The 12551-nt window shown below is 34.9% G+C and overlaps 1 protein-coding gene across 1 annotated transcript in view; it reads left to right on the forward strand.

The window, feature by feature from the left end:
- Positions 1-4245: 4245 nt before the first annotated feature.
- The window catches only part of LOC134271306 (uncharacterized), a 34429-nt gene continuing 26123 nt past the window's right edge, over positions 4246-12551 (forward strand). Inside the window, exons 1-5 of the mRNA XM_062753535.1 lie at positions 4246-4336; positions 5421-5627; positions 6206-6304; positions 10433-10573; positions 10817-10954. Of these exons, the coding sequence (XP_062609519.1) occupies positions 4246-4336; positions 5421-5627; positions 6206-6304; positions 10433-10573; positions 10817-10954 (676 nt within the window). The remainder of the gene's footprint in view (positions 4337-5420; positions 5628-6205; positions 6305-10432; positions 10574-10816; positions 10955-12551) is intronic.

Genomic DNA, 12551 nt, shown 5'->3' on the forward strand with positions numbered 1-12551 from the left:
TTGTATGACTTCATATTTTATATTTTCGCCATTATTATTGAATCCGAGACCGGTCATCGAAAACAGGGTGGAGGATTTGTATTGACATTAAGTATAATGAAACTGAGCATCGCTTACTACCAGTACTTTGATTTCTAAAGGACAGACAAACGTTTACTACTGGATGATTTGTGCCAAACTAAGCTTCCTTTTTAAATGTTTGAAATTTAACGACCACTTAAGAAACATTTGCCGCAAGAAAAAGACATTTATTTTTGTTATTTGCATGTTAAATATCATAACATATTATCAAATTACATGTCATTTTACTTTTTACATGGACATTTATTTCTTTTTCTCTTAAGCAAATTTAACTGTTTTACAATTCAAAACACAAAACTTGCCTGAATGTATGGTTACCTTTTATTGTACCAGAAAATGTTTGTAAAAATAGAAGAAACCTTGTGATTTCTTTTAATGATTAGCACTAAATACGAGGACAAAAATACGTTTGTAAATGTATTGTACATTAGATAGGTTATTATTGTGTGTCAGTTGATTTGTCAATATTTGAACAAAATAAAAGGATGAAATGCATAAATGTAAAAATACTTTTATAAATAAAATACAAAAAATGATGGTATTCGAAGTTATTGTTTACTTATTGTAAGTATTACTTATTTATGATTATGTATTTTATTATTTGGTATTAATGAAAAATCCTATAAATTGTGATTTTTAATTTCTGTAAACTAATAATGTTTAAAAGTCATGAACTAAAATATTAGTGAAAACTATCATGAATGTGTGTAATGGGGATGGGTTATTGTACGGGCGGTGTTCAATGATGATTAATTACATGACCATGCTGTGTTCAGGATACTACATGTAAGTATCCGTTTTAATAGATTGTACAAAAAGGGAATACTAGTAATTAGATATTTAATACAGACCCCTAGGAACAGCCCTCCCCTGGTCAATAATTTTGCCGATATAAAGTATACTGTAGGGTATACTGTATCTCTATATATAGTTTATTATGTTATGTTAATTTTTTTCCAGCGAATGCAAGCACATGCATGTTTATGATGTTATGGTGCACTTCTTATTAAACATGCTCAGTTTCTTTCAACCTTTCCAGAATCGTTCGCCAAGTGAATGAAAGTACTAGTATATTTTTAAAGATTTTTTTCAAATATAATGTACTATAGAATCACAAATTTTCGTGATGATTAATTTTCGTCGTATTCGTGGTATGAAGAGGCCCACGAATTCATATCTCGAAATGTGATTATTACATTGGACAAGTACACACTGTTTTTTTTAATATTTCTTAAACCATGAATCAAATCCCTTCAAATCAGTCATTTTTCCTCAATTCACAAAAATTATACAAATAGAGGTGATGCACTAATTCAATTTTAACCCAATAATCGCAAGTCAAACAAGATTATTTCTATTTCCTCAGCAAATGGAACTGATTCATCTTTAAGGGAAAGATAACTGTATTTTTTAATCGAACACGGTCAACACCAGATATATGTCTTTTGACATTTTTTGAATGCTCATTTTTATTCTTTTTAAAAGATATTTTACGAGATGTATCTTTATAAAATTCGGTGACGGGCTTTTACATTTCACGATAATTATTAGTTACATAACGAATTTTTACGCAGTTTAAATAAAAATCAGAAATGAATCACACCGTTATCATTTTATCCGCAGTGTTTTACGTTCTTATGACCAGTTTGACCATCGATGTAATAACGTCCGTTTTGATCGAACTTCATCCGTCATTAATTTCCGCCATGGTCATCTCTGTATCCTATAACATTTAAATCTGAACAAATGGCAGAAACAGAGTCGATAATTTGTATACTATTTTGTCTCTTTCTAGGGAATATAAATGCGTACGGTAAGAAATTACAATTTTTGTACATTAGATATTTTGATTTTTAGATTGTAGCTTATATAGAATTGAAACAGATTAAATCATATCAACATTGACCGATAGTATTGTCATAATGCTGCTAGCTGCGATATCACATTTACGTTTCATATTTAACTTTAATGGAACTCAAAATTGCTCACTCCATTTTTTTCTTCTAATTTCGCTGTTTACTTAAGTATGAAAATCATCCCTGAAAGCTTACCCCTTTTCGCCCAAATCCTCCCACATACAGTAATTTACTGTCTTCATAAATCTCAACAGAAGATTGGAATCCCATCGGTAAAGAGTCGAGTTTAGATCTTTCTATTTGATCTTTTTATGCGCCCGGATCGAAAGATCCGAGGCGTATATTGTTTTTGTCCTGTCTGTCTGTCTGGTCTGTCTGTTTGTCTGTTTGTCTGCAAACTTTAACCTTCGCCATAACTTTTGAACCATGAATGATAGAGACTTCGTATTTGGTATGCCTACTCCACTATTGAAGCTCTTTCAAATGACACCAAGGTCAATGACCTTGTGACCTTGACTATGACCTATATGCTAAAAATAGAGGGTTTTTTTGCAAACATTAACGTTTGTCATAACTTTTGAACCATAAAAGATAGAGACTTCATATTTGATATACGAGGGTTGTCCCGTAGAATCGTGGACAAAGCGTTTTTCTCGAAAAGAAATGGGCGCACTAAGCTGAAAATTTCAGTAAATGTTTATTTATCATATTTAAGTGCAGGATAATTTTTTTGATAAAATTTAGGCAAAAATAATGATTTTATTATGCTTGAATGTGCACGGGGTATTGTCCTACGGCGCACGGACAAAAAACCAAGGTTTTATTAAAGAATACACAAGTTTTAATTCAAAATTCAAACACATAAGATTTGGATTAAAATTATCCTAATTCAATGCCACAATCAAGTTTTGTAGTCTTTGTAAAAATTTTAAGGCATTTGGTTAATTTTTGGCATTTTCTCGAGCATTCGAAATGGGAAAGTGGTAAACAAAACACACGAAAAATGGCGACGTTTTAAGACGTTACGGCACCGGAGAGCAGTTCCGTTTTAAATCGATGTTGTAAGGACACATTTAGAGACTTGAAATGACCATAGAAGAAAAAAGATTATAAAAGTATAACCATATCTTAAGTATACAAATGAAATAGAAGTTTTCTTAGCGAAGTTTTTTTTTTGATCGAGTCCCTGGAGAGTACGAAACATACGGACAAACACCTAAATGTAATAACAAAAGACGCTGTCACAGTAGACCGCCGATATGAAATTTTCTATTAGTTGAATGATGGTGAGAATATTGTTACATGTATATTGTCCGTAACTTACTGATATATCTTCAGAAGATCGCATGAGGGTGCCAATTGGTTCTTCGACTGTTTATGGAGACTAAAGAATGTGTATCAATGAAATTCCTAAATTTAAGTCGGACTCATCCAACTTCATTTTCAGCAAAGATAAAACGTGACGCTGTTTTAGACACTTTGACGTTATAATAGATGCGCCGTAAGGTGATACAATACATGGCATAAAATCACATAATTTTTTTATTTATGCATATATTTATCTGAAATTTGCTGTGTATATTACTAAAATATGTACTAAATAATAGTGAAAATTTCAGGACGCAGTGATGTTTATATTTTACACTAGACAACTTGTCCACGGTTTTACGGGACAACCCTCGTACATACAACGCTTATTAAGCTTTTTTGAAAGACAGCATGGTCAATGACCTTGTGAGCTTGACTGTGGCCTATACGCTAAATATAGCTTTTTTGACGGCAAACTTTAACCTCCGCCATAACTTTTGAACGAAGAAAGATAGAGACTTAATATTTGGCATGTATACTCCACTAATGAAGCCCTTTTACATGACACAAGGTCAATTACCTTGTGACCTTGACTGTGTCTTATATGCTAAAAATAGCTCTTTTGAACTTTCACCATAACTTTTGAACCATGAAAGATAGAGACTTGATATCTGGTATGCATACTTCACTAATCAAGATCTTTCAAATGACACCAAGATCAATGACCTTGTGATCTTTTTTTTTAAATTTGTTGCCGCCGGGCGCATAGTGTTTCACAAACACATCTTTTTTTTTTTTTTTGCTTTTCAGAGTTTTTAATTTTTCACCTACTTCCTAACTTATCTAAAGCCCTTTATATATTTTGTTCTTTTCGTCACGTCTACAATAACAAAATAATATCTACACAGATAATTTGGCCTTGAACCGGCCTCAAAATTTTCTCCCCAACAACGTAGCTGCCACCAATGGCAATGATGGCAACCCAGCAACCTGTATCAATATGTCTCCGACAGCAGTCGCTTCGTCATTGTTTCTCGTGGAGTTTTCCGGCGTAAGGAGGATCGATGAAGTCAACATCACATTTCCCGCAGGTAAGAGAGAGAGAGAGATTTCGTATATAGCCGGTTAACCACTTTTAAACAGTGACTCCGTGTTAACCATAACGAAATCAAGCATATTTATAAAATTTGATATGCTTAAATTACTGAAAGACAGGGTCAAATTAATAAAATTTGTGATTCTGTAAACTTCATATAACTTATAAGATTCTGTTCCTTACTTAAAAATCAAGAAGTGGCTGTGAAACAGTGGTACCATAAGTATGGCAACTGAAGGCCAAGTAATAAAAAGGCCCTAGCTCCAGCTGCTCAAAAGTTATGACCAAGGTTAAAATTTAGTTAATTTTTGCAAATTTTTTGGGAGAAGCCAACTTTTTATCCATACCAACATCTTTCAGTACCAATTTCTTACACTACATTTCCCTTAGATCACAAAAAGTTGGGAGGCCAACCAGCCTTTCCATGAACATCTCCTATAGTATTAGTAATGTTGGGAAAAAAGGGGGGCAGCCCCCCCCCCCCCCCCCCCGTTGCTACGTGCCTGTGTGTATATAAGCTTCATCAACTTAGTTTGTCAATTAGGTTTTAAAGTTAATTTATCCAAATCTGTTGGTAGTTTAAAACCATGCAGGTTGCATTTTAAAGTGTGATTTCAATTGGAGGAGGGAGGATTACACCCCCACTCACCCCACCCCCCACCCCCCACCCAAAAGAGTTATACATTTGATACGTGTGATGCTGCTTTACTTAAATGATAATGAAATGGTTATACATATATATTGTACAAACTGATTAAATATATACTTTAACCCAATGAACTGTATGGTTTTGGTAATAAACAATACAATTAAATACCTCCATTTAACAATAATTAGCTAATCAACACTTTATACATTATTAATGAAGTCAGCTTTGCATTCAAGGAATCTTTTAAAATCATTGAAATATGAGTGTGTAAATTCTAGATGGGGATCGGGAGTCAGCATTTTCAGGGTCATGTTTCAGTTCATGCAATAGATCTATTCTCGACAATATATATTTTTCAAAAATATCCAAAAAGAACGAGATAATTTATTAATTTCAAATTTAACAATTTTATGATTTTTTTTTTCTGCAGGAGCCGTGGGAAATGAGGGATTTTTCATTTCCATTTCTAATCTCTCCAGTTTATTCAGTGGACAAATCTGTTACCGCTCAAAGTTAAACACCATTCCCTTACAATCTGACACCTATCCCTGCATTGGAAAAGGGAGATATTTGACAGTGTTTAACACTCAGAGGACGGCCACCATCGACTTTGATATCTGTGAGGTCGCCGTTACAGGTATATATATAATGCAACAACTTGCTTCGTTCTTTGGGTCCTCGTAACCTGTTCTTTGGAAAGCAGGAAAGAATTTCAGTTGGGATGGGTGGGTTAAATCTTGGCGAAAAATTCTGACGATTAACGAAAAAGACAAGGGACAAAAACGTAGATAAGCTCTAAACTATTCTCTTTTACATCATTTACACCTCAAAAATTATCAAAAAGTTGAACGGCTACTTTATATTACCTTTGTTTTTAATATACTGACAAGATTACTTGAGGATTCTCAAAATTAGTTAAAAAATTGATATGATAAAGGGAACATTTACTTGCACATATCTGAAATGTCCTCATCAAATTCTAGAGGACAAATGTTACATCAAATGAACTACATGTATCTACCACGTCATATTAAGAAATAAAATGAAAAAAAATAATTCGCAAGAACTATCAGGATTTCAATTTCATTTCGAAGTCTTTCTCAAGGTCACACACGACCCTTCGTAGATCTGTAATATCTATTGGTAGTCCCTGATTGTGACCAAAATGTAACGGAATTAAAATGTGGACTTTCTCTTAATTCTATTACTTTCCAGGCTGTCCCTATCAAAGATACGGATTCGACTGTTCCCAGACGTGTGATTGCCCGGACGAATGTGATTACGAAACTGGACAATGCATTAGTTACAAACCAGGTATAAATTCATATTCAAACAAGCTAATTCGGAGAATTTGTGTCCCCCGCTTAGGGAATAAGTCGGATCCCCCTGATTGAATTTGTAGAATTATTAAATGTATACATGTATACTGAAGCAAATAAAATACATGTATGTCAATATGCATGTAAAGATTTGATTGCTTATTCTTTATTATGTGTATAGAATATTCTTTTTATATGGAATATTTATCACACTGTAATGATGATTTTATGACCTCATAAATTTTTCATTTCACATGCTGAATACTATCATTTAGTAAAAAAAAAAAAAAAAAAGGATCATCCGAGATTCGATTCCGGAACCTCTCCACGTAAAGCGAGAGAAATACCACTAGACCACGGAAACGCTGTACAGGGCGTCAAGTATATGTATACATTTATATATTCATGTTCGGTATTCTCAGAATTTTACACAATCCATGGTGTTTGATTTATTTAGCCTTTATTAAACAGTTCTAATAGATGTAATAAGAACATAAAGTCCGCCGAGAACCTGTTTTATACGCAATAACTCTCCTCATGCCCCTGTGCTAAAAATAGCGACATGTAAGACTATAAATACTAATAAAAGAAACGGGGCGGGGCACTTGGAGAGGGGTGAGAGAGGTCCTAGGGAGTTTTGGTATAAAATTACATTGCATAAGCTCAAGATCTTCTTGAAATATCGCCCGGAAATGATAGTGTTACACACAGACAGAATGTATAAATTTACGACCTTGAACTTTGACATTTTGACCTCAAAATCAATAGGGGTCTTCATTAGGCCACAGGGAGTTGTTATGTAAAATTTCATTGCAATAGCTCAAATGGTTCTAGAGATATCGTGTGGAAACGAAAGTGTTATGACAGACAGAATTTGCTTATTTATGACCTTGACCTTTGACCTTTTGACATCAAAATCAATAGGGTTCTTCTTTAGTCCATAGGGAGTTGCTATGCTAAATATCATTGCAAAAGCTCAAAGGGTTCTCGAGATATCGTGTGGAAACGAAAGCGTTACTAATTAATTAATATCCCCCACCAGGCACGTAGCATCGATTTTGAAAGTGGGAGGGGGGGGGGGCAGCCAGTGAATTTTTTTTTTTTACCTACATGAAAAAGTTGCTAAGCAACAACAAAAAATTGCCCACAGTCGAGCTTACAATACTATATTTCCTTCATATTACTTTACTTTAGTATAAAGTGGGGGGGGGGGACAAGCCTCTCAATGAACATTTTCAGTAGTAAAAGTATTGTTGCCAAAAAAAGTGGGGGGGGCAGGCCCCCCCCCCTGTTGCTACGTCCCTGCTCACTTTTCAAGCGGGGGACAACAACCCACATTTGAACGAATCAACATTAACCGTTCAGAATCTAAAATATTTATTGACTATGATTTTTTTGTTTTGGTTGTAGAAACAGATTTAACTAATGTATTTAAACACATGGAATCTGGCTATGATTAGGTAGTTCACTATCGCACCATCGAGCATCGACTCATCGGTCGACGGCACGATATTGCGATCGATGGCGCGATAACGAATACGCGATGGTGCGTTGACGATGCCACGAAAGTGCGATGAGATGGTGCGATAATGCGATGATGACGGTGCAACAACACAATGAAACAGTATTTAACATCGCTTTATAGCCATATTGTACTATTGCTTTCTCGTGTGGTTGTTATTGTACCATCGCGCTATCGCTTCATTGTGTCGTTGTATCATCGTCATCGCAATGTTCTGCAGTTGCTTAGTTGTCATCGCGCTATCAAATCATCGCCGTTGCATCATCACTTCACCACAAGTTATCAACTCAAACTTCGGTGGTGCGATGATAGTAACAACGTAACTCTAATTAAAGATCTGTAGCTGTTCTGGAAAAAAAATTGGGATAGACGACCCATGAGCTGCGCACAACCAAACTCTATGTACAAGTCATGTACGAAGCACATTGGACCGAATTGGCTTTCTGCTCAAGATGACATATTTTGTGCGCAATAAATTTACACTTTTGTCAAAGGGTGACACTGTAGCTCTCTGGTTGTCCATCACAATTTTTTAGACCAGGTAGAAAAATTCTGTCCGGATTTCAAGCAATGCTTTGTCATTTGGTATATTATTCTATATATGTATATGAAAATTGTAGATTTAAATTAAAATAAAAAAATTCATGCCACTCTTCAAAAATTAGATCATTTTAGGTCACCTGAGCTGAAAGCTCAAGTGATTTTTTCTGATCACTTGTCGTCTGTCCGTCTGTAAACTTTTCACATTTTTGTCCCCCGCTTTCGCGAAAGCGAGGGGACATTAAATCTCATTCGTCTGTCCGTCCGTCCGTCTGTCCGTCAGTCTGTCCGTCCGTCACAAAAACTTTAACCTTGCCCATAACTTTTGATTTAGTGGAGCTATGATTTTCATATTTCATATGTGTATTCCTTGTGATAAGACCTTTCTTTGGGTACCACCAAATTTGACCTTTTGACCTTGACCTTGGAGTTTAACCAACTTTTACTCAAAAATTCCAAACTTTTACTTTGGCCATAACTTTTGAATGGTAGGTATTAGGACTTTCATATTTCACATATTTATTTTTTGTGACAAGACCTTTCATTGGATACCACTGACCTTGACCTTTTGACCTTGAACTTGGAAATTTACGTACTTATGAAAAAACTATAACCTTGGCCATAATTTTTGAACGGTAAGGGCTATGGCTTTTATACTTTACATTTATTATTCTTGTAAGAAGACCTTTCATTGGATACAAAGAACTTTCACCTTTTGACCTTGACCTTGGAGTTTTAAATACTTTTTAAAAATAATAACCTTGGTCACAACTTTTGAACGGTAAATACAAGGACTTTTATATTTCACATATGTATTCTTTTTGGCAAGACCTTTCATTGGATACCAACAACTTGACCTTTTGACCTTGACCTTGGAGATTTACGTACTTCTGAAAAAAAATTTAACTTTGACCATAACTTTTAAACGGTAAGGGCTATGGCTTTCGTATTTCACGTATGCAATCCTTGTGAGAAGACCTTTCATTTCATATCAAGAACTTTGACCCTTTGACCTTGACCTTGGAGTTTTAACTACTTTTTAAAAACCTAAACCTTGGTCACAACCTTTGAATGGTAGAAACTAGGACTTTCATATTCTAAATATATGTATTCTTTGGGGATATAATAACTTTGACCTTTTGACCTTGACCCTAAAAAAATAATATCTCGCCCACAAAGACACCGAAAGCGGGGGACCACAATTCTTTGAATTTGCTTGTTATCTTCTAAGTCTTCCAAAGAACCACTGGAGCTTTAATTAAACTTGATACAAAGCATCCTTGGGTGAAAGGGGGATTAAAATGTTAAGATGAAGGACCAAGTCCCCTCACAATGGGAGATAATCTAGAAAAGACAAATATAGGATCGGATCATTAAAAAATCTTATCAAGAACCAGAGGGCCAGAAAAGCCGAACTTACATGGTAGAATCATGGGATATTGTGAACTCTAAATTGTTCAAATCATGATCCTTGAGGGTAGGGCGGGGCTACAATAGGGAATCCAAGTTTTACATTGAAATATATAGGAAAAGTATTTAAAAATCTTCTTCTCATGAACTACTGAACCAGATAAGCTGAAACTTCTAATAAAGCATTCTGGTGAAGTGTAGATTCTGAATTGTTCAAATCATGACCTCCGGGGGAAGGGCGAGGTCGCAATAGGGAATTCAAGTTTTACATAGAAATATGTAGGGAAAAAATGTTAAAATCTTCTTTCCACGAACCACTGGACAACAAAAGCTGAAACTTATGTGGAATCATCTTGGGGTAGTGTACATTCTAAATTGTTTAAATCACGACCCACGGGGGAAGGGGATCACAATAGGTATTGCAAGGGAAATAATCTGGTAAAGAACTGCATGACCAAAGTTACTCAGGTGAGTGATATGGTCCATGGGCCTCTTGTTTTCAAAGTACTACAGATTCTTTCAAGAATCAAATGTCTCTCAAGTGCAACCACCAAAGCACTTTGAAATTGATCAGTAATATGCACTGAAAACTACTGAAACTATACTGTTATGTACCTTGGAGGATTAACGAATGTACCGTACATATTATAGTCTGTGACGTCACTGGACGCTGGGGAGAAGACTGTAAGGAGGTGTGCGGATTTTGTAAAAATGGCGCGGATTGTGACAAAACTACAGGGGCGTGTCCATCAGGCTGTGCTGCTGGATACAGATCGAGCACGTGTACAGTGGGTAAGTTCATTGTAACCCCTTTTAAAGCAACATTTATGAATTTCCCTTCATTTAAAGCTATCGTTTACTCAAGTAAAATTTTCTTTTCTAAATTGATCATCAACACCTTATCAAACAGCTTTATCAACTGTTACAAGAAACCGACATGAAAGTTTACAAACTTATTTTACATTCTATGAAAATTAGAGAGAGAGAGAGAGAGGGAGATGCAAAATGGTAATACAAATTTTTATACCTTTTAAGAATGTATATCCGGTACCTTTGGTGAGGACTGTACCATTAGTTGTGGTAATTGTGTCAACAGCCGCTGTAACCCCGTGACAGGGGCCTGTGACAGCGCTGGATGTCAGACCGGCTTTGTAGGGCCTACTTGTTTTAACAGTAAGTTTTGCTTCTTCAAAATACACTATCATTATATCATTTTGAAGTTGGGGCTTTGCTCATATATATTTGTTTTTTTTTTAAATTGGTATCTAGGATTTTGAACTCAAAAGTTTTTTAATGAATAAATAATGAACTAGAAAATTAAAATTTTGTCTTATATATTTATGGTTCTTTTTTTATTATATCATGTATACTCAACAAAAAAAGAAACGCATATTCAGATTAAATATGAAAATCTGAGTTTTCAGTTTAACCTTATTTTATTATGTTCCCCAAACGGAGTTTGGGAACATATTGTTTTTACTCGGTTTCTTATTATTATTATTATGTTCCCCAAACGGAGTTTGGGAACATATTGTTTTTACTCTGTTTCTTATTATTATTATGTCGCCCCGAACGAAGTCGGGGACGACATATTGATATTGTACGCATGTTTTTTTATCCAGGCTGTTTCTCGGAGATGGCTGGGACAATCTTCCTGAAACTTTCCTTCAAGGACGATCACTGGTTGTAGTTGTGCAGTGAGGTCGTTCAGTTCCAATATGTCTACCGTTGCCATGGAAACCTGTAAAAAGCGACAAATTTTGTCCGAGAGTGTTCTCTCTGGTCCCTTAAACGTTCGTCATGAAACTTTTCTTATTTTAATGATTAGTATCTGTAGTTCTGCAACTCGTATTTAAAATTTTCATATAATCGATTATTGCCATGGAAACCAGGTGAAAGTTAAAATTCTTTTATTTCGATTTTCTCAATAACTACTCAGGCAATCGTTTTGAAACTTTCAATGTTTATTCCTTGCAATGTGTCAAAGTGATTTCTACTTTCAAAATAATTGTAATGAGTCGCTCACGGTTGCCATAGAAACGAAACAGAAAAAAAGATTCAGATGTACACATGTGTTCTCCAAGGTCTAGGTCAAAGGGTCAAAGTTCGTCGTATCCAATAAAAGTTCTTTTCACAAGGATTACATATTTGAAATACGAAAGCCCTAGTACTTACCGTTCAAACCTTATGGCTATTTACTATGTTCAAGACGCCCCCCCCCCCCCCTCTTTTTATGAAGCACACAGCCAAGTAGAATACACAGATATAACATATACAACTTACAAGTAACTTTTTAAAATCTTCATTCATAAAATTCAGTTCCCGTCATGTGATATTTTGCCATCATTCATTCTCCTTCTGTTTTGTCTCTTGAATTTATAAATATTTTATTTTATCTATATAAAAAAAAATAACGATTGTCAGCTGCATTTATTATCATTTCGCGTTTTCTTGTATATCTATCACTTGTATATTATTCATTTCATAAGATAGTGCAAGTATAAATTAAAAAATTGGTACGTCATTTCCATAGTTTTTATTCATTCATAAATTCTTTGATCCGCTCCTGATGGTTCGCAAAGCCTTGATCACCACTGTATACAAAACATTCATCTCGCCGAAAATGTTCATGATTCCGCTAAACTGAGAAAGTTCACACATGATTTATTATCTCATAACACACGTCAGCTCTCTGCAATGCAGAAATGCTCGAATTGATGGTGGCATGTCAGATTCGTTTTTCGTTAGAACCTCTAAAATGAAAGTGAAA

Source organism: Saccostrea cucullata, unplaced genomic scaffold (assembly GCF_032062105.1).
Source record: "Saccostrea cucullata isolate Sc308-1 unplaced genomic scaffold, CSIRO_AGI_Scuc_v1 ctg2045, whole genome shotgun sequence".
Classification (NCBI taxonomy): domain Eukaryota; kingdom Metazoa; phylum Mollusca; class Bivalvia; order Ostreida; family Ostreidae; genus Saccostrea; species Saccostrea cuccullata.